Source organism: Linepithema humile, chromosome 1, assembly GCF_040581485.1.
Source record: "Linepithema humile isolate Giens D197 chromosome 1, Lhum_UNIL_v1.0, whole genome shotgun sequence".
NCBI lineage: Eukaryota > Metazoa > Arthropoda > Insecta > Hymenoptera > Formicidae > Linepithema > Linepithema humile.
In genome coordinates this window covers 21,771,971-21,794,513 of record NC_090128.1, presented here as the reverse complement: position 1 = coordinate 21,794,513, position 22,543 = coordinate 21,771,971, and the positions used below count along the sequence as shown (strand labels likewise).

At 33.0% G+C, this 22,543-nt stretch overlaps 4 protein-coding genes and 1 pseudogene across 5 annotated transcripts; all 5 read right to left on the bottom strand.

The window, feature by feature from the left end:
• Positions 1-658: 658 nt before the first annotated feature.
• On the bottom strand, positions 659-1,540 carry LOC105670686 (uncharacterized; annotated as a pseudogene).
• A 3,136-nt stretch (positions 1,541-4,676) lies between these two features.
• LOC105670691 (calaxin) lies at positions 4,677-8,752 on the bottom strand. The gene is made up of 5 exons (XM_012364349.2): positions 8,686-8,752; positions 6,162-6,482; positions 5,942-6,056; positions 5,567-5,820; positions 4,677-5,243 (listed from the first exon to the last, which is right to left on the bottom strand). Exons 2-5 carry the CDS (start codon positions 6,467-6,469, stop codon positions 5,021-5,023), a joined length of 900 nt encoding a protein of 299 aa, XP_012219772.1. The 5' UTR covers positions 6,470-6,482; positions 8,686-8,752; the 3' UTR covers positions 4,677-5,020.
• A 274-nt stretch (positions 8,753-9,026) lies between these two features.
• Positions 9,027-11,131, bottom strand: LOC105670690 (uncharacterized). 2 transcript variants are annotated; one of them, XM_067361255.1, is made up of 6 exons: positions 10,463-11,131; positions 10,273-10,315; positions 9,919-10,169; positions 9,577-9,808; positions 9,335-9,458; positions 9,027-9,253 (listed from the first exon to the last, which is right to left on the bottom strand). In XM_067361255.1, the coding sequence occupies exons 1-6, from the start codon at positions 10,637-10,639 to the stop codon at positions 9,166-9,168; spliced, it is 915 nt and encodes a 304-aa protein (XP_067217356.1). In that variant the 5' UTR covers positions 10,640-11,131; the 3' UTR covers positions 9,027-9,165. The 2 variants fall into 2 exon arrangements, with proteins under 2 accessions (XP_067217356.1, XP_012219771.1); XM_012364348.2 differs by having other exon boundaries at positions 9,919-10,046.
• A 153-nt stretch (positions 11,132-11,284) lies between these two features.
• On the bottom strand, positions 11,285-12,594 carry LOC105670685 (pupal cuticle protein Edg-91). Its single transcript, XM_067361265.1, has 3 exons — positions 12,437-12,594; positions 11,626-11,899; positions 11,285-11,442 (listed from the first exon to the last, which is right to left on the bottom strand). The coding sequence occupies exons 1-3, from the start codon at positions 12,519-12,521 to the stop codon at positions 11,421-11,423; spliced, it is 381 nt and encodes a 126-aa protein (XP_067217366.1). The 5' UTR covers positions 12,522-12,594; the 3' UTR covers positions 11,285-11,420.
• Positions 12,595-15,326: 2,732 nt separating this feature from the next.
• On the bottom strand, positions 15,327-17,152 carry LOC105670693 (uncharacterized). Its single transcript, XM_067361259.1, has 4 exons — positions 16,925-17,152; positions 16,322-16,692; positions 15,731-16,146; positions 15,327-15,645 (listed from the first exon to the last, which is right to left on the bottom strand). The coding sequence occupies exons 1-4, from the start codon at positions 17,007-17,009 to the stop codon at positions 15,612-15,614; spliced, it is 906 nt and encodes a 301-aa protein (XP_067217360.1). The 5' UTR covers positions 17,010-17,152; the 3' UTR covers positions 15,327-15,611.
• Positions 17,153-22,543: the final 5,391 nt, after the last annotated feature.

Below are 22,543 nucleotides of genomic sequence, written 5' to 3'. Positions count from 1 at the left end.
GAAATCGTTGTAGAAGCCACCATTGCCAAACAATGTGTTAACAATGTGTTAACTGTTGAACTTCAAAATTCGTCTTGACTCTTGACTTGACTTAATTGCTTGGTATTCATATAGAAAATCTCGGTCACACTGAAATGAAAAGTCGTTTATTTTTAAGTGTAATAAAAAAATTACTGATTCTATCTAGTGCATAACGAACACCTAGAATCGTAAATAGTGAATGAACGTATATAATTCAATTTATTTTTGGCGATACTACTAATTGGGGTCTGTAAACTGTAAAATTACGATGTCTTGGAGCTTTCATCAAGGTAAATAAATTAAGCGTAAAAATATATAAAAATTTATTAATAATACAAATGTCAAAATTTCTTTTTTGGTCTAGTAATCATCAAGTTTCTATTTAAAATAAAATATGACACAGACATATACATATATTAATATTATTTATTATTTGCCGAAAAGAAAATCGTTAAGAAACATTATCTATTTGTTTTTACAGGCATACTAATCTTATTACTAAATGTAACGTAATGTTTAATTAAATAATTCAAATAATATTAATCGACAAAACATTATTTTAAAATATATATTGTTTTTGCGTATTGTGTTTAATGTAAAACTATAATATATAAATATATGTTTCGGTGAGATTTGATATTAATTAGCAAATATTATTTTCTTTTCATTAGCAACCGAGCGATATTTTCTTTTTATTAAAAAGTAACGTCGAGCTAATTAAGTACATTGATTAAATTGTTTTTGTTTATTTTAATTTTGATATTCACGTAATCTTCTTGCTCGTCACTGTTTATCGTGACAGGACTGCGCATTGTTTTTCTAGTAGATGCGTCCGCTTCTTCGATCTTTGTTTGAATTGTTACTAACACATTATGTACATTTTCAGACAGAACATCATGTCTGCCACGATGTCTCTTGTTAATATCTCTTCGTCCAACGAATTTATGGTTGAAGTGTCTCTGGTAAGCGCTCTGCGAGTAATTTGATCGAATTGGCCTGCCACTTGGAAAGCAGATGGCAATGTTCCATCCCTTCTGCTGGATGATAAAATGGGCTGCACTGTATTTTTGAGATCTCTAATGGCACTTTTCGAGCTGGTGATATGGCTGGTGCCGTTACTCAGACGAGCTTCCATCACCTTTTCCACAATTCTTCAGCTACTTCCCGCGGATCCAGGTTGACGATAACGTTGACGATTTTGTTTTTAATAATTGTTTTTGGCTGAAAATTATAGTTATATTTGTGACTTTTAATTTTATCCATGATATTTTGAATAACTGCGAAAAAGATTGACTTGGTTTTATTTTTTTTTTTTACCTCTCTTTTCGAAGACGTTTGCCGATGCGTCTAGGAAAATGTGTATAATTATTAACATTGTTTATTAACTATCAAATATTACATTGTTTTTAAACGGTTCAGTATAATTTTTTTATACTTTAAAACTTATCACACAAGTAAGAATGTAAACATTATTGTCAATCTAATTAGATTGCTTTTATTATGCTATTACGAAAAGATTAATAATATTAATAATAATTATCTGCTCTTTTTCTGTTACTAGTGTTTAGTTTGTAGCTAAATTCACGACATATGCATTTGTTTTATTCTTACTTGAACACTGGTCACCACAAGGGTGGCACACAATATCAGCAAATATCTCATAACGTAATTAGTTATTCCACACTTGGCTTGCGCTTGTTTCTCGAACGGCGAACGCATATACCATAAACCGACTTTTTATATGCGTTAATCTACTGGTGAACAGCAGAGCTCGCGCTATTCCACGCGATATCGAGGAATTACATCGCGCAAAAATTAAAAGCCAAGTATGCTACGCAATTCGCGTCTTTTAATTCACGCGATAGCTCGTAGTCGTTCGTCGTGATAAGGACCATCTGTTTACAGACAAACGTAGCCGCACGCGTTTTGGATCTGGAACGCAATGCGGCGGCCCGTAAGTACAGCTTTCGCAAAGTGCGCGAGCAATGGTCGCTGTGATTAATTTACATAATGTCAAATTGGCATAATTGTATAATGAAAAATGTTGATTTGGCACTGTACAATTAACATTCACTCATCGCTCAACGCTATTATAATTTTATATATTGGCGTTATCGTTAAAGATTGCCTACAGTTGTTGGCAATTGTTAATTTGATAATTTTTACTTTTGTTTATTTTCTTTATACATCATTGTTATAGATAACTTTTTACAAGCTTTTTGTTAATTTTTTTATTTAATTTTTTTATAATTTTTCTATAACTTAAGTTTTCAGAACATTTACTCATCATATCGCATACTCTTATTCAAAAATTGTTAATAGAAAATTTCTTTAATTGATCTTAATTTTTTGGAAATATACAATTTAAAATTTTTTATTGTACACTCACCCGAAAAAAAAGCGGTACACTGAAAATGTGGGAAAAATTCATCAAATTTCAACTGACGATAACTTCGTAAATAATAAAGATAGAAAGTTCTATAAAATATGGAAATGAAGCTAAAAATCTCTACTTTAAGAATCAATTTATTTCAATGTTGCAAAATAAATTTATTGAAAATGGCGGATGACAAAGCGCGAGCATGCAAAATTGAAAAATAATGGTTCGAGTTTGCGACGGTGCACGGTATAAACAAAAAATTGTAGCTTATTGGGATCAAAAGCGTACGAAAGTACAGAGTCTCCTCTTTAAAATGCTTTTTTATGCATCTCGATACGATGATTTTTCGCCGAGAGATTCGCATTTGAAGAAAAAGGCAGATTCTTACTTCAAATGCGAATCTCTCAGCGAAAAATCATCGTATCGAGATGCATAAAAAAGCATTTTAAAGAGGAAACTCTGTACTTTCGTACGCTTTTGATCCCAATAAGCTACAATTTTTTGTTTATACCGTGCACCGTCGCAAACTCGAACCATTATTTTTCAATCAATTGTTTTGCATCCGAAGGAGATGTCTGCAGATCTTTTGTGATTTCTCCGCCCTGACTTTTTGTTTATGCTCAACCGCACATTGCGAGAAAAGTGCTTGATTTCTGCGATGAAGTTGGCATAAATCGACTCGAATGGCCAGCAATGAGTCCAGATTTAAATCCCATTGAACACCTATGGGACAATATTAACAGAAAAGTACGAAATCATATACCTGCTCCTCAGTCATTGCCAGAACTTCGAAGAGTTCTTGAAATAGAGTGGAATGACATTACGCAGTCTGAAATTAGAACATTAATAAGGAGTATACCTCGTCGCATGAATGAGGTAATACGCGCACGAGGAGGTCATACCCATTATTAATATACGCGCGCGCACACGCAATTGTACACGCACCACCGGGAGGGTTTGGAGTCGTTAAATATCGTGGACCTGACGAGCCATGAGGTCCTTATCCCAGTGGTGCACGCACACACACACACACACGGGATCAGATTTCTGCCACGTCCACGCCGTTGATCCTGGGTAACGCTAAAAGCAGAATTGACACTTACAACCGTAAGAAGAGTTTGGAGTTTTAAAATACCGCGGAGCTGATGACCACGGAATTCTTATTCTTGCAATTCGGTCTGGTTCAAAATTGAATATCTCGGCACGTAATACAGCTAGCAGGATTTTTTAAAAACCATTTTAAAAGTTTGGATGTCTAGTGTTCGAAAATTCATAACGCAATAATGTGCAACAATTTTCTCCAAAATGGCGGATGACAAAGCAAAAGCATGCGAAATTGAAAAATAATGGTTCGAGTTTGCGACGGTGCACGGTATAAACAAAAAATTGTAGCTTATTGGGATCAAAAGCGTACGAAAGTACAGAGTCTCCTCTTTAAAATGCTTTTTTATGCATCTTGATACGATGATTTTTCGCTGAGAGATTCGCATTTGAAGTAAGAATCTGCCTTTTTCTTCAAATGCGAATCTCTCGGCGAAAAATCATCGTATCGAGATGCATAAAAAAGCATTTTAAAGAGGAGACTCTGTACTTTCGTACGCTTTTGATCCCAATAAGCTACAATTTTTTGTTTATACCGTGCACTGTCGCAAACTCGAACCATTATTTTTCAATTTTGCATGCTCGCGCTTTGTCATCCGCCATTTTCAATAAATTTATTTTGCAACATTGAAATAAATTGATTCTTAAAGTAGAGATTTTTAGCTTCATTTCCATATTTTATAGAACTTTCTATCTTTATTATTTACGAAGTTATCGTCAGTTGAAATTTGATGAATTTTTCCCACATTTTCAGTGTACCGCTTTTTTTTCGGGTGAGTGTATGTAAATAATTAATAGTTTTTAATATTAATAATTAATCAATAATAATTAGTTAATATTAATTATTGAAGTATAAAATAAAATTTCAGATTTAAGCTACAATATATTTTTTAATATACAGAATATTTTATATATATGTTTATGGCGAGTTTTAAAATTGAATTCAAAAATTGCTGATTATAATAAAAGTTCACCGTCGTGATTACATCCATAAAACTAATCAAAGCGGACAACCGAATCTGTTCTGGTTTGTTATTTGCGATCAATTGATTTTCTCGCAAAATCAGAAAGATAATAAAAGTAAGTATATAAAAAATATCTTTTTGACGTTTATAAAATAAATTTATTACATATAATAAATCGTTTGTTTTCCATCGATCATTAATTGCAAATAAGTTCTCGTTGACAAGCACAAAAGATTTAATAAAATATCTCAACGTCATGTTATAGTAATTGATATATTTGTACATTTTCTGCTCAATCACACATACAAGTATTTAATTGAACTATTTCTTACACATATCGATAAATGCTAATAGTGTGATATAATAGAAGTTTTGGAGAAAAAAAAGCAATCGAGCCGTCGCGGTTGTTAGAGCGAAATAATTGATACAATAAATGTATATCTTTATATTATTTTAAATAATTGATATCAATGATTAAAGATGTTTTGTGTATTGAATAAAATCTTTATTATGCGATAACAATCTTTAGAAGCATAGATGAGTTTGCGTATTTTTAAGGTTGAAGAGTCGTCAAAAAGGATGCGCAGCTTTCTTCAGTAGGCAAACACTGTCCGAATGCTTCCAGTAGTAAGGGTTCTTCTTTGATCGCGGTCTCGTAATCTCGAAATGATATTTTGCCATCGTGATCGACGTCGAGTTTCTTTAAAGCCAGTTCCGATAAATCTTTCACTCCTTCGTCCGGATCCTCTTCACCGGGTTGCTTTATCAAGCAATTTCTAGAAATATAAATGGCAAAATGTATATTATTCTACTTTGAAATTAATATTATAATAAATTTAATAGAACGTTTTTTGTATATGTCGCAATTGTTGTATAATAAATAAAAGCAGCATTGCTAACATATTAAATATTTAGCGTTGTCGTTAAAGATTGGGACGGATTGTACCTGCAGTTGTTGGCGATTGTTATTTTGATAATTTTTACTTTGGCTTATTTTTTTTATACATCATTGTTATAGATAACGTTTTATAAGCTTTTTGTTAACCGCTATCTAATTTTTCTACGTAACTTAAGTATCTAAAATATTAAATATTTTTACTTGAGTAATTGGAAAATTTCATCCTTTGTGATATATCCATCGTTGTTCAAATCGTACACGCGAAAGCAAAAAGTGATTTTGTCACGCAAGCTACCCCGCAAGAACACATCTAGTCCTATGATCCACGGTTCCAGTCTGATAACACCTTCGATCTCGCGGTCCCAACAACAGAATAAACGCTCCACCAGAGAGTCTTCTGTGATTACGTGAAATGTGTTGTGAAGAAGTTCTCGAAAAATTGTTCTATCGATTCCCTGAATAATGAGTTCAAGATAATTTTTAAAATGTTTGTAATCTGTATTAATTAACAATTTATATACTTTTTTTAGAGATTTACAGCATCAGTTAATTGTTGACTGCAAGTAGTTTAATTACCTCGATAACTGACCTCGATTGCGGCTTTTTACCGATAGATGCTGATTGTTCAACTTGTTGACTAGAATTGCTAGTTAACTTCTTGTAAAGCTTGCAGAGATTATCCAGCTCCACCCTAATTGAAATAATTTGTTTCACGCAACCGGTGGTTAAAAAAATCAAGTCTTTAACATTTAATTGTAAAAATATAATTATAATTGATGTGTTTTTATGAACTCGCCTGGAAAATCTCGTCTTTTTTTTAAGGGACTCGATCACTTTGATGATATACGCGGAGTTCCTAGCGCCTCCGCCTTCCGGCATCTTTCTGCGACGTCTTCTTCTCGGCTCGGCTTTGCCAGACGCGGCGGAGATCTGCCGCTTCGAGTTCACGGACGCTTTGCGACCGCTCGTCAGGAATATAGAAACGCTCTTCATGAGCGTCGCGCCGGCACGGACGCTTATACCGGCGGGACGCTCAGCGCCGACGCCGACGCCGACGCCCGGCTGAACTCCGCCCGTTGGCGTGACGCTACGTCGTTCAGACATCACGGTTCAGTGACTGAAAGTTTTCTAATTAATTGAAATCTTTTTTTTTTGTATTTTAAAAATTAAACTTGTATATTATCAAATAGATAATATTTCGCGATGTGACAATAAATTATGACGACAATATTGATAGGATTAAAATAATTGCGTAGACAATTGTACGGCAAGATTTTTCTTATTGCTGCTCCAATGTTGCCTTAAATAAGGTAATTACCGCGATTCTAATAAAAATGCAAATCCGCTTAATATAAATGGGAAAAAATGTATGAAAATAGAGACCGTTACCACGGACCGATATAGCCGTTCAAGTCGATTGATCGATAAGAAATAATTTGAGGAGGGCGGCGGCTCTTTTTTTTCAAGGAGAATTGCCGAAAATTGTGTATAGCCATTTATGACTCAAAAGATTGTCTTTCTCTTGTGCGACTAAATTATTATTATTATTATTTATGATCGCATTTGCATAATTTCTCTATAACGTTAGTTGATTTGTTCGTGAATAAATCTTGTATGCATTTTCGTGGCACAAATAACATTCCAATGAATTTAGATCGCACACTTATGGGCGTTTAACTTGGGCTGCATGCACGGAGAAAGGAGATACAATTTGCATAGGAAAACAAACTGAGATTTATGATAGTGTGATTTACATCGCACATTGCAAACAGTTCAAATTGTATTACATATGAAATATCATGTCTTCCATGTAATAGATTTTATACATTGTAGAAAGTTCATGTTTCGCAAACGTTTTGTGAAATAAAGTGTAAAACTTTGCTCATTAGGAAAATAGCACACGCCATATATATGTCCGACACAAGGCAACTGGCACATTTTATTTAGAATTTGCATGAGCTTAACACGCAAGGAATGTAAAAAAATTAAAGAAACTTCAGAAGGAAATTTGTTTGAATATATTTCTGTTTCTCAAAAATTATATATAATTATTTTGCAAATTAAACACATGTTTTTTTCATTTCTTAATTAAAAAGCAACTTCAAACTTTAATGGCATATCTTCAAATGTAAATAATATGTATCTGCGTATAATTATTTTAGTCAAAAGAAGAGATCGATCTCAGATAATGACACATACTTAAATCTTTTGTATTTCAACAAGCACTTTTAAACGTGAAATTTATACAAATGATAATAAAACGCTTGACATATAAGATGGAACTCTTTAAAAGAACCATTATTTTGAATAATGTATGTCTTATCTGAAGTAATCATTCTTAACAATGTGCATGCCTTGACAATTGCTCTGGTAAACGCAAGAAGACAATTTATAACATGAAAATGCAATTCTAAAAGCATAATGTTAAAGTAAAATTTCTTCAATTTTCTCGCATTATTACGTGCCATATATCTTTCTTGATTACCATTTTTTTACTTATTTTATTTTTTACTATTTGTTTATGCAAAAATGTTTTGTTACAGCTGCAAACTATAAAGTTTTTATTTACTTTTTATATATTTTAATATACGTGAGTTTAATAAAGTGACTACCAATAAGTGCTATTTCTAGGATTCTAGCTAATAAGAAACGAAAACAATAGTAGTGGAGCAAATTAGATCGTACGGCGATAATGATCGACGCTTTTGTTCGCAAACTATAGATTCTCAATTTAACTTTTGTAAGTTCTAGTGCATGATTCACGTAGCACATATACATATAAATCTCACTTTAATCTACAGACATTGATCAAAAATATACCAGCTTGTAATTACTGATATAAGCGTCAGTTTTTCAGACTTTGTAGAATATAATATCAGGTAATTCATGTTATTCTATTAAAAAGCTTAATAAATTTGAAAATTTGCGTTATCTAAAAAGCTATAATAAGATATATTTTATTATTCAAAATTTTGTAGATCTGTTAATTAGAAACGCGGAAATTGATAATAAAATAAAGTTAAGCAAAATATAAAATATTTTATTCTGGATAGAAATATATGTAGTATAAACAATTGCAAATAACAGCAGCCCATTTAGTTAATTAAAAAGTCATCATCGCTAAAAAATTATTACTGCAACAAGAGCACGGAAATTTTGCGAATGGCTTTGATCATCATTGTGTGTCTCTTCTGCCATATGGAAATGATTTGGAACATTAAAATCTGACGAAAGATTATCACACCAAATTCACTGACCCTTATTTGTTTAGAATGAGTTTAGCATGATCGACAAGTTTGACTAAATCGGAAAAAACTTACCAATTAATAACAAAAGAGTGCTTCTGTCGCGATGAGGACTTCGTCGTCAGCAGCGACTATGTTTTATCGACCAAACGTATCAAATAACGAGGTTGAAAAACACATCGCTAGCAACAGATCGAATAAATACATCGCATAGATAAATGAATATTCAACATATAATGACGAGATACACAAGTTACTAGAATATAAACAAAAATTAAGCAATTTAAATAATACATATATTTTTTTTAATTTTATTATAAAATTGTTTATTTACTTTGTGTCCATATTATTTGAGGTGGTATTTCTAATATAATACATTCATAATTAAGATTGAAATTTATTTATTAATACATCATTAAAATACATCTTTTATATTTTTTATACGTGTATTACAGAGAAAATATATATTAAAATTTAATTACTACTATTCATACATTTTATATTAAATCTTTACTAGAATAATGCGTCTTAGCTTTTCTCTTCAGTGTGTTTATTTTATGTAATCGATACTTTATTTGATTCACTGACGGAAGAAATGTCATTATCGGAATTTACTTCCGAAGTAATTGTCAGATGATGTTTTCTGAAACACCAAAATAAATTATTTTATTTAGCCAATATATTAGCGCTGCAGTCTGTATTTAATTTTTCTTCAAAATCTTACTTGCATAATTTGTCCAAACATTTCCGAATTTGCAATAGTTGACGTTGAATATCAAGCATATCACTTATTTGTTCTTCCGACGTTGCAAAAGACAAAACGTCTTTATATCCTTCAGTGGCGCGTTCTATAAATTTTTAAATCACTTTTGTAATCTGCTATTTATAATTTTCTATTGATGTATTTAATGTTATACTACTTTTATATGTAACAACGTATCTTGCTAAAAATTTTTGGCTACTTACTGATGCGAATATGCTCGTCAGTAATCTCTCCATTTTGATAAACAATATCAATTTCCTTTATAGTATTGATTAGATCTTTTACATTATAAACATTCCTCATCGTCGGTTTGCTACTCGATGCCTGCAAAGTAGAGTCCGTATCGTTGTCAAGCTTAGCGTGCATATTCTTTACTTTTGACAAGTCTTTAGTAATTTCTTCAATGAGCAAGGTTAATCGATTTAAAAATTGTATCTGAAATACAATGTGCTTATTTAACTGAAATACTACACTAATCATAATTAAATATATTACATAATTATTTCTTATTATCTGGTTATATATGTATATTACAATGTACCGACCTCTTGTTCATTATTATCCTTATTTTTGCTAATTTTTAAGACAAAGTTTATGAGCTTTGCGAAATACTCTTCATACGACGAAATCAGCTCTTTCAATTGCTTCGGCGTGTTAACAAGAGTCTTCTCGTCTGTTAAAATCAAAGAGTTACGCGAAGCAGTAATCTCTACCCGATTCGATGAAGGTGCATCTTGACTTGTATCTCGGTGTATGCGCGCACTTCGATGTAAGATGCAAGCCGCGCTTTGCTTCTCTAATCAAATAATTACGACACAAATTGCTTGCATGATACATATCATCAAAAGTGTGAATACTTAATCTCTAATATTTATGTAAATGAAACATGCAAATCCTACCTACATCTCCTGCATTTGGAGGCGTAACGGAGCGGCATTGCGCCTGAAAGCGAAATTTTTATAGTTATGCATATTATCGGCATTAACTAGAATTGATATTTAAATAAATTTATATTCAATATGAGAATTTACGTTTAAATAATAATTGAAAAGATAGACGAGACACAAAAATATAATATAAAGAACTTACTGCAATTATGATAGTAGCAAATATAATCACGAGGAATTTTATTTTCATTGTCCGGCTGCTTGTCGAACTTGCTTCGATAAATGAAACTCTAATGAGACCATCTAATGGACGGACCCGTTTTATAGGCACCGTTAGTATGAACAAAGGCACTTGCGTGTGCAATGTTTTGCAAAACATTAAACGGAAACATCCGGCGGAGAATAAACGACAAATATATCACTGTGTATCAAAAGTGCGAAGTTACGTTAACACGCATTGATTTAACCATTATTATCTATACATTATTATACATTGTTGCATTTTATATTGTCAAGATTGACATTCTTATTTCCGTTTAGATATCAAGTTTTTCGAATAAAGCATGATGCGTCATGAGACGTCATCGGCGATTTTTGTCTATGAGATCTCATGACGCATCATACTTTGTTCGAAACGTTTAATATCTAAACGGAAATAAGAATGTCAATTTTAACGCGAAATAAAAGTGATGCGTTGCATTTTGAATTTAGATAGGAAGACAATTATATCCATTGTCTATCACGTTTCTGCACCTAAAACTGCAATTTACGATCAAGAATATTGGACTTCGACCGTAGTAGATTAAATAATAAATACTACAATTAATGGCTTGAATTATTCATTGGCATGCTAAAAACTGATAAAGTAGATACGAAAAAGTATCGGTGCTCGTTAAAAAGTATTGAATTAAACATTTTCACCATGTGACACATTAAATTATCATACTAGCCACAGTTGACGAGATCTTTTGACAGTTGTTATTTTAATATGATAATATAACTCTAAAAATCATGAGACTGCGGATAAATGAAGCAAAGAAATTTTATTTTTAAACAAATTTATTATATAAAAATAAACGCTCAATAAGCGCACAAAACAATTGATTTGTAGTCGCAAGAATCCATTTTTAATAATAGCAGTAATTTCGTAAAATTTAATCTCATCGTCCGTATCCACGGGAGCTGCAATCAGAACATATTTTGTGAACATGCTAATTAATTAACAATTACGTTATAGCAACATGAGTGATAATAGACACAAATATAATAAGTAAATAATTTACATCTATGATTTATGAGTTCACAATTATTTGTGAAAGCATTTTAATAGAATTAATCCGTAAGAAATTATTTGGCAATATTTACCCAGCATTAGCGAACGAGTTTGCGAAGGAACCACTGCCAAATGGTGTGCTTATTGAACCGGCATGAGCTCCACTATTAGCAAATGAGCCACCACCGAAGGGACGTCTGCCACCACCACACCCTCCTCCACATCCTCTGTAACCTCCACGATGTCCATAACCACCTCGATGTCCATAACCACCATATCCGCCACCATATCCGCCACCGAATCCACCGCCGAAACCGCGTCCGCCACCGTATGGATATATAGCAGCTCTAATTATTCTTTGATAACCTGTAAACAAATTTAAAAATTTTAATTTAAAATTTACCGTCCAAATAATTGAACTCGTTAAATTTTTCAACGGCAATAGTAATTATTTGTCAATTTAATAAATCGAATTTGTATCAAAATTGTTATAAAAAATTTTAATTGCAAACAACATTTTTATACAGCTACATAACTTTTTGCAATAAGCCGATAATTTTATACCGTATTAACATATGAAACGGTGAAATATTCAAAATGTCAGTTTAATACTTTACAAAGCAGATAAACCGGTTATTTTATATTTAATTTGTGTCACATTAAAACATATAGCGCATGCTGTTCAGTAAAATAAACCAAGAGGACTAATTAGAGGTTTGTAATGCAATATTATATTTGAGAAATAAAGTTTTATTCGCGTTTCTTACGCAGAATATGGCAAAATTGGTATACATTCTTTTAAAAACGATAAATACTAGAATGTTTTATTTATCTAGACAACATAATAATATATTAAAATTTATCATTTTCAGCACATAGAATTGCAGCGGTTTTTATGTTTACCTTGAGATTGCGGAGCGGCTGACGGAAATGCGACTGCAACTGCGGCGAGCAGCGCAACGAGCAAAAGAATCGCGAACCTTGACATTCTGCCGATGTTGAACGTACCACGAGTATCCAGTACTAAATGACGACGACAAAATCGGCCAGGCAGTCTTTATATACGGGGATCCGTCTACGTTCCGGGATGTCCCAGCGCTGCGCGTTTACGCAGGTACGAAACAGACACTTTGGGCCGTGTCGAATCAATCGTATATCATTAGCACAGACAGAACCTTTTCTTCGTCGGAGTTAGGCCGATAATGCGTCGCGTCAGCGTTATGTCCCTGAGACGATTTCCTGCTTGGATCATTTTTAAACACTCAGAAATAATTACAATCCTCGATATCACTAGACAGATCATTTTGATCATCTGTCGCCAAATATTTCTATTGTAGATTAATTATTAATAAATTAATTAAAATTAATTAAAGTTTATCCGTTAATAATTATTGATTTTAATTAAAATAATTAATTACTATTATAATATAAGAATATGTTATTGAATTGTTATTCAATATTTAAAAGACTATAAAATATTTAATATAATATAATTTAATATAATATGCTATATATAATATTTAAAGGACTTCAAACAACTTTTAATATTTTAAAATTAAATAAACAAATGGTTCTGTAAATAATAAAATTGTTAAAACAAAGATCTTTGAATTTTATTTTAAGATGCTAAAAATAATGTTGGATAAAAAAAGTTTGGAGACCGCTGGTCGGAATGATGAAACAGATTGTATTTTATGATAAAATTGTAAAAAACGATTTGCTGTGTTGGAATTATAGTCAAACTGAAAAAGTTGAATGCACAAAATCTATCTAATTTAAGATATAATTCAGAATGAGAAATCACATGAGTCAAGGAGAGTCTAATAATTTGTTGTAAGCCTGAAAAGCATAATCACAATTATTTAAATTTTGTTAATAAAATATTATTTTTGGTTATCAGAAAATATCAAGAACTTCCCTGTAATCTGAAATAACATGTAACTAACGTTGCCACATTACATTGTTGTCACATTATTTGTGAACGAATTAGGCGAGAGTACGATTCTTCTGAATTACTAAAACTGCAATTCGTTTTACTTTCTTGATTGCATCGCACTTGCAATAACTAGATTAAAACACGATTTTTTGGAATAATTAAAAATGCAATTGATTACATTTCTGATGGGTCACTAGCAATAAGCGAATTAGAAATGTACAATTTTACGAAATTTTTAAATAATGCAATTAATTGTATTCTTAAAAGATATTTAGTTCGAAGCTTTTTGCTAACTTTCTTTTAAATTAATTCCGAAATTTAATATAAACAACCACAAAGTACATTTTTAAGAATAGGATATTATTATAAAAACAGTTTATCTATGAAAGATCTTTTTATACATTATTAGTAAACAATAACACATTTTTATATAATAATAATGACAAATTATTTTAATTAAAATTAGTTATTGTAAACGCAAAAACTTTAATTTATTTTGAAATGTAAATTTTGTAATATAAAAACCACATTTAAAAAGAACACTTCTTTTATGCGAAATAAAAAAAATATTAAGATATTAAAAAATGTTATGTTTAAAATACGAAGTTAAAAACATGTTTTTATCCCTTTCTACCTTTAAATTTCCTACATTCCATTGTTGCACAACTAGGTATTTAAAACATTATTTTTCAGGCTGTCGTCATATGCATATAATCGCCTGGATGATGTTTCTTGTCCACATTAATTACGCTTAGACTTCCTGAATAGTCAGCATGCTTTAAAAACCATGAAATCATGCTTGCTTGAGAGATACATTAACGGTCAATTAGCAGCCTTGATTTCTCTCTTCACGGGACTTCACGGTCTTAGGTCGACGAACGAACAAACATCGGGATTTCCACATGGACATTGATAACTTGATATTATTGACAACACACACACATAACTTTAGTCACGGCTTTTTTTATTTTTACATCTACATGCTTTAATACGATTTTAGAAATAAAAATGTACATTTCAATAATGAAAAAAAATTGTTTAAATTCCAGAAATGAAGTTTAATGATGCACATTGATTGCGTAGATGACATACGGATTTTCTTCGAGAGGTTTTTTAATTAGCAGACACTTCAAAAATTTATTTACAAAATGGAAATTCCCATTATTATCCTGTTTCCTGCTAGTGTAGAACGAATTCATTAGCATAGCATATATAATTAATACATACATACTTCTTATTAGTACTATGCGTATTTTACCGTATTATGAACCGCAAATAAATTGATTTGTCTGTCATTATTTAGATTTAGGAAGATAAAATTACTTATATTGCGTAATAAATTCCTATCTACATCTACGTCGGAACAAAGGTATTTTAAAGGTTACGTCAGATTTAAGTTCGGGACTGTCAACAAAGAGGCTGAACATTATGCGTGGCATTCTATACTCCTTGCAAAAAATGACTACAATCCTGCATGAAACGTGCAAAATAAGTGTATAAAAGAGCAATTTTGTAAATCGTTATCATAGTTGTTCTGAAACACGAAACTTTTAATGCAAATACTTTTGTGAATTTGATTTCTTTTAATATGCATATATTAACGTATTCAGCGTATTTAGTGATCAATAGTCACGAGTTTCTTTTTCATAAAAAATATAAAGTAGTTTCGTCATCATACTTATGTTAAACCATGTAAACACATTACGTTGAATTATTTCAGTATAAATTACGTCAACCGGATGGCAATTACGTTTGTTTAATTTGTCAATCATCGCCGAAAAAATGTTTTCCAGCAACCTATTTAATACTTTCTTAATGTAAATTGGTGTAAAATAGATATCACACTACTATAAAAAATGCAAATGGATATTAATCAATTTATTTTAACAAATTATCTTACATAATAAATTGTACAATCTCCAATAAGTTTTATCACGTCCTTAAATTAGTTTTGTTTTTTGTTTCTTTTATCAAAAATGTTTTGTGCAACTAAATAATAATTTATTTCATTTTTCAAGATTTAGCAAGAAAATCGGATAAAAAGGCGACAGCGATGTGAAATGTAGTGGGGATCGTGGTTTTATCCTAACGTTTTCAGGCGATAACGGACTCAATTCTTCAACACGATGATTGCTTTAGAAATTATTCCTCGTACTGCTGCTGACGTCGCTTCTTTCTAAAGAAACAATGCATAGTAAAATCACATTAATTTTTATAAATTTCTTTCGGCGAACATTTATCGTTGAAAAGATATAATTTACCCAGTGGGAGATCCGCCATAAGCAGTGGCCACCGAGCTGGCGACTCCGCCTTTTCCCGTGGAGTAACTATTCGCAATGGCAGTGATGGCACCGGGAAAAGAGCCGGAAGATCCAGCCCGAGTGGCCACTCTCGGAAAACTGAAGACCATAGGGAAGAAATTGTTCAGATTAGGATAACCCTGGCGGCGTTTGTTACCCTTGAAAGGTACGAACGGTACAACCGGTTCGTCGTCTTCCTCGTCGTCCTCGTCTTCGTCATCTTCCTCGCTAGTGTCCACAGTCACCGGTGTCTTGTGCGCTTTCTTATTCTGATGCGCTTTTGGCCGTGTCACAGACACCTTTGTGCTGGCCGCAATCGGCTCTTCCGTTTGCGCAATCTCCGTGGTTAGTGGAATCTGTTCGGGTTCATGATGTTCCTGCACATTTTTATTTTATAAATATTCAAATTGTTAAAAGTATTTTAAACATAGGATACTTATAATGGATCTTGTCTCCAATTATGTTTTGTTATACCTTCGGCTTTACAATCTTTTGCTTCCTTTGCATATTTATTTGAAAATAATGTTTACGCAACATCTATAAATTTTATACCTGCTGTTCCTCCTCTTCGTGATGTTTGTTATGCTGTTCTTGACGATGATGATGATGTTGCTGTGGTGGATATTCCTGTTCCTGCTCCTCTTGGGGTGCCGCTTGTGCCTCAGCGCTGGAAACTTCCGGTTCATCGATGGGTTCCGGACCATTTTTTAGATGCGGCGTGTGCACACCCCCGAAGAACGTTTCGCCGCTTACGGCGTTTCCTTGTGCAAAGACGCCCGACGCTTGGTCGCCGTTATTCGAGCGACGTATCGGCCTATAATATCCGGTGAACATCATTGCCCTGTGTGGATAAGGACGCACCGCCGTCCTTTTTTCTCGCGGGAACATTATGGGGTTGCTGTAAGTGTCCAGCATGCCAGAAACTGTAAAAATGCCATTAGCCGGTTAGTATATTCTTAACTTTATTTTTTTTCTTTTAGCTTTATTTGGTAGGAAAATTTGTATTTTGTGATGAAACTAAAATATGACAAATTAATTATCAGAATTTTATCGATTATTTTATCGTACATTTAAGCAATTTGGAAATGTAATATTTTTATTTTGTAATTAGAAGACTGTAATATTATTTTCAGAATATTAATTTTCAATACTCACTAGGCTGAGCCGGAATCACTCTTGATTCCGATATCGCGATCATCGATGCGATCGCAATCAGAACGAAACTTATCCAACCAGCCATTCTTGCTCGGATTCTGATCCCTCTTCGAAGTTCCGCGCAACAACTCTTTCTTTGCTCGATCGTTTTCTCCTCCAAGATTTTCTCCGAAAAGCACCGACGGTTTCTTGCGATTTGGCAATGTGTGACGGAAAATCGAAGCAGTTCACTATCATCGACCTTGCCGGTCTACCCGATGCACCAACTTTTTGCACGATGCTGCTAGTCTTGCCGTCGCAATCGCTTTTATACCATGGAGACACACGGACACGCGGAACAATCGGATGGACGGATACGTTGACATGAGGGTATGGGATCGGACCCATTGGTGGATACTCGGGGGATGTGGAATCGAGTAAATCCCCCCACCAGGTGGTTGCTTTTACGGTCAGGATCGCCGTAAAGCAAGCACACGTCTCGTTCAACTCTACGTGATCGTCATGACCGATGCGGCACATGCTGGATCTCATGCATTAATTGTGATTCGCGTCGATCACAATCTAGATTCTCGGGATCGAACTGATGTAGCTGCGATGATCCAATGCGCTCTGCCGGAAGAGAGACTATAGTTCCAGAATAGCTAATCACATTGTGCGGAATATGAAAATTTATGGTATATAAAAAAAGGGAAAGAAAAAAGAGAGAGATGCACGTAATATAAAATATGAAATGATGAGTTTGCCATTGATTTTACAATAATTGGAGATTCTCTGAATTAAAAGAAAGAGATGTCTTAACTTCAAATCTAATTTTTCTCGTATGATATAATTTGATTTGTCAGCGGCAAGGGAAGACATCTCAAGTATCCGATAAATCTTGAGAGCAGAGAGGATCAGATGGACTCGAAGCTTTTGGCTCATGACTGAAGCAAAGTGTTTGTAATGAATTCGCTTGAGAAACGGCAAGAATGTGAATGGGCAGTGCTTGATGAATGTCGCGCAGGGCTAATGACCTACCACTTTGCCTCTTTCACGACGTGAGTTACTGAGTCACCTCGATCGAGGCGTGATAAAGGGATCTAGCGTCCCAGACAAACAGACTCGAGGAAAGGTTCATACATTTTCATTTGTTCTAAAAATATACACGAGAGAAAACAAAAGATTCTCTTTTACCCGTCTATTTTCTCGGACAATTCTTTCCCCTCGGAAAGCTTTCGGAATTCCTGTTAATTCGGCTTCGATTCTTTCTACGCAACTTTTTCATAAAAATAAAAAAGCACAGATAGATTTAGAGATAAATTCAAAAAAATTCTTGAAAGAAGTGTACATATTAATAAACATTAAGTGACATTAAAGTAACTTAAAATTCAAGATATAATAAAAATTGTGCGTGATCAAACGCAACCGTGAGAAAGTCGCATTTTTTTCATGATAATCGTGAAAGTTACAACTGCAGCTTGAGCTACTGCATTTGTCATAAATATATTACACTATTTATATTGAATATTTCCGCTTTTTTATGCAATTTTTAAGCTTTGAAAATATAGAACGTAGCACAGAAGGGGGACACCGATACATCAAGGCGGATCCGACTACGCGAGAGAGCATTTAATGATTCCAGACACAACAGCTACGGCCACCGTCATTGGACTCTTACGGACTCCTTAATCATCCCCTAAGAATTATCGTCGCCTCTGACCGGTCGTATCCGCGAACGCTCGAGCGAGTATGACTGACATAATATTAATATTAAAAAGTCACATTACACGAAAAGTTACGTCAAACATACGTCATTACTCGTGCGTAGTAAATGGAGCATCCGGCATCGTTCATGATTTATCTGAAATCGTTGCGCTAAGAATAGTCTGCACAAAATAAAAAATATTTTCTTATGCAGAGTATAATAATTATAATTAAAATTTATCAAGTTAAAAAACATTTAATTTAAATATTTTTATAAAATATCTGACATTTAAATAAAAATCCTTATAACGTATAATTTGGACATTTGTGGGATAGTTTTGCAATAAAAAATATTTATATTTTTTTGTTTATTATAAAATATTTATATTTTTAAGCTCTAGTTTACCAAATAATTCAACAAGGATAAAAATCAGTTGTTATGTTGCCTATGAATTCCACATTTGCCAATTCGACGATTGTGATGCTAGATCACGCAATAGAAACGTGTCGTAATCGAATTATATGAGCTGAGAGAAAAGCGCGTTGCCAATGTGCTGATTAATTTTGACGTTTTCCAAGAAGGAAACGCATAAAAATATTCCGGACGAGTAATGTACGAATTTTATCATACCAACCGCGATGCGTTTGCCATGCCTTCTATCAGACATGCTGCTTTTTGATCCACCTGGTCACGCTCGGAAATACAATATGCGTGACTTGGAAAACGGTGCGTTTTGGAGTTGATTCATGAAATAGCGCGGATTCATGATGTATGCGATGTCTGCGATAGCGGTAGACGAACGTGACAATTGATAAACTACTTAAAAGGCGGACTTGGCAACAGATATTATATCTTGAGGCTCATGATTCAATTTGAAATTATCAACTTTTAATGCTATAAAAATATAGAACACTCGAAATATCGCGCTGTAACATGTGTATAATTAATAATCTTTTGATTAGAATTCGGTTTAATCGTGTTCGATCAATAGTCGGTCTAAAGACAAAAAAGTGAACGATAAAGAATGAGTTTGATGACCGCACGGTACACTTGATGTATAAATAAGACATGTATTCGGACGAGGATAAAAGGGACGAGTGCGTCTAAAGTTGAATTACAATGTTTTTATGCTGAATTTTTGCGAATTATCATATTCTGTATTGTTCGCTTACTTTCCGAGCAATAAATTCATATCTCGTATACGAAGTCGGCTGAGCTCTTTTTGTGGAATTAAAAACAGAGAACTCAGAATTCCCAGGATTTTGCGGTATACTTGACTCCCACTTTTGCGTATCTCTACTCGTGTTTGCCGACAGAATTTCATTTGATACCATCGCGTAGGCTGAATTAAGATTAGCCCATGTCGAATTACACGTGCTGCGCAACGGCATATGGCGGGATCGGTTCACGTGCGAAAACCGCCGGAATGTGAAACATGCGAATCGTACTACTTTGTGGCAGCCCCGCCTAACTGACAATGAGATCTCGTCATGCGATCTGCTCGTAAATGATGCTGATTAATTCGTGACGCATGTCACAAATCGATAGGCGATACGCGTTGAAATACGAAATCTGTTGTTCATCGTTCGCACGTCGATTCCGAATATCTTCGTAAACATCTCTTCATTTTTGTTTCAGAAATATTAATATTATATAGAAAAAATTGTCAGCTGTATATTAAAATCTCTGGAGGTCTTTTGCAAAAACTACACTAATGAATGGAGATTTTTGTCTCAGCTTCCACGAAACATTGATTCTAGACACATCTTGTACACGTGTACTAACGACATCCATGATCCACGATTTGGAAACAAATCACGAAGAGTAGTTCGGTAAATCCGGTAAGCATGCGGTTGAAAGACCGCGTAACATCTCGCCTGTGGATTGCGCTTATTTTGCAAATTTTGAAAATAAAACGGGGAAGACGTTTGTGTTGAATCGCGGTATGGAACATGTTGCCATATCCTGTTCAGTGGCGTAGTCAGGACGAAAGAATCGAACCGTGGAGATCCTGCCAAATTGCAGAAAAGTAACAAAGAGCGTATCAAAGTTATTAAAAAAATTATTCACTTCCGTCGAATTAAAGAAATATATTGCCCAGACATTCTACATCCTGCAGATTCTGTATACAAAAATAAAGCAATTTTCATCTTCGCAATCATTTTAATTTCCTAGTTGCGCCAATGACGCCACTAATCAGCAGTCAGTGGATCAACGACGGATACCCGTTTGAGATTTAGTGTCGAGCTTTTCCAGGGAAGACATAAAATAGTCGCAGGTGCACCATCGGCCGACATAAACGCGCGTATACTCGACGATACACATACGAGCACTACGAATTCTGCATTGCGATAGAGGTCTGATGCAAATGTGAGATCAGACCGGAGACGAAACACCTGCACTGGTCCATTCTGCTTACTACCCAAAGAAATTGATCGGCTCAATTTATATTCGTATCATGAGACGCTACTTCCGGTCTGAATTAATGCGTGAGATTGAAATCTCTTTAGTCATAATACAAAATTTTGCACACTAGCCTTATGTAATTTTTATCGTATGTATGTATGTACATTAATCGGTTAGCTTTTAAGTTATTTTTAATTGATATTAATATAAATATAAGTTATAATATTTAAAAATCTTGATGTGCATTATAAAAATTAATGTATCCCGAGTCGAAATTTAGCGTCTCTTTTAATGCTCATACAGCCTATATGAACCTATTTTTACGGAATTAGAACCTAGAACTCCTCTTTTAAAACTTGATCTCCTATAATTTGATGTTGAAATACTACTTTAAACCTATAGAGCCTCACAAAATAGATTGTATTACTGCGAGAACTCCTCCATTAAACCTCGAACTTTTATCTAGTATATATATATATATACTAGATAAATTCGACCTATAAAAGTTATTATAATGTTTAATCATAAAGAAAAATATTTAATTCGTTGCATTTCCAACTTTTATTAATATTGATACCTTTCCGTTTCCTTCTTCAAAATAGTGATATGATATCTGAAAAAGATTCAGCGCAAAAAAATTTTTTTAAATTAATCTTTTTATTAAATGTTAACTATTTTAGATGTACTCGTTAAAATTCAAATAAGAATGAAAAACTATACGAGCAATATGCATAATGTGGTTGTATTTTGATTATTGCTTTATTAAGTGATACAATATTATCAAACGTTTCAGTCTTAATTTGGACCTTTTTCTGTATAAATATTTCTGTCTGAACTTGTTTTAACGCATGTTAACTATACTTAATAATATACTCTTAACTATATGTATTACATATACTTAATAAATAATATTTAATTCAATAAATATTATGTAATGTTTTTAGTATCTTATTTTATATTTAATATCTTAATTTAATATTTTTAATATAATCACAAAGGTATATGGATTTTCAGCACTAGTTTTATGATATTATCAAGAAATTCTAATGATTGCAAAAATCTTCACAATAATAAAAAAAATTACTAACTATATAATTTTAATTGATGATAATTTTTAATAACATAGAATTTTTAAAAATATTAGAAATTAATACTTAATAGTTGAATTTTGATATTATATTTTGATATTATCAAGAAATTTCTAATAATTACAAATTTTCAAAAGATAATAAAATTCAACTAAATGGTATTGATTAATGATATTTTTAAATTGTATGCTATTAAAAATTATCGTTAATCAAAATTATAGTTAGTATTTTTCTTTATTGTGAACATTTGCAATCATTAGAATTTCTTGATAATATCATAAAAGTAGTGCTGGCAAAAAGGAATCTATATATTTTCAGGGTCTAAAGCGGGTCAACGGAGGGTTTTAACTAAACCCTACTTTGAAACTTTAGCAGGAAAAAAGGAAATTTCGGACATATTGTAGCGCCAAAGTAGGTGCTATTATATACATACGATACAAT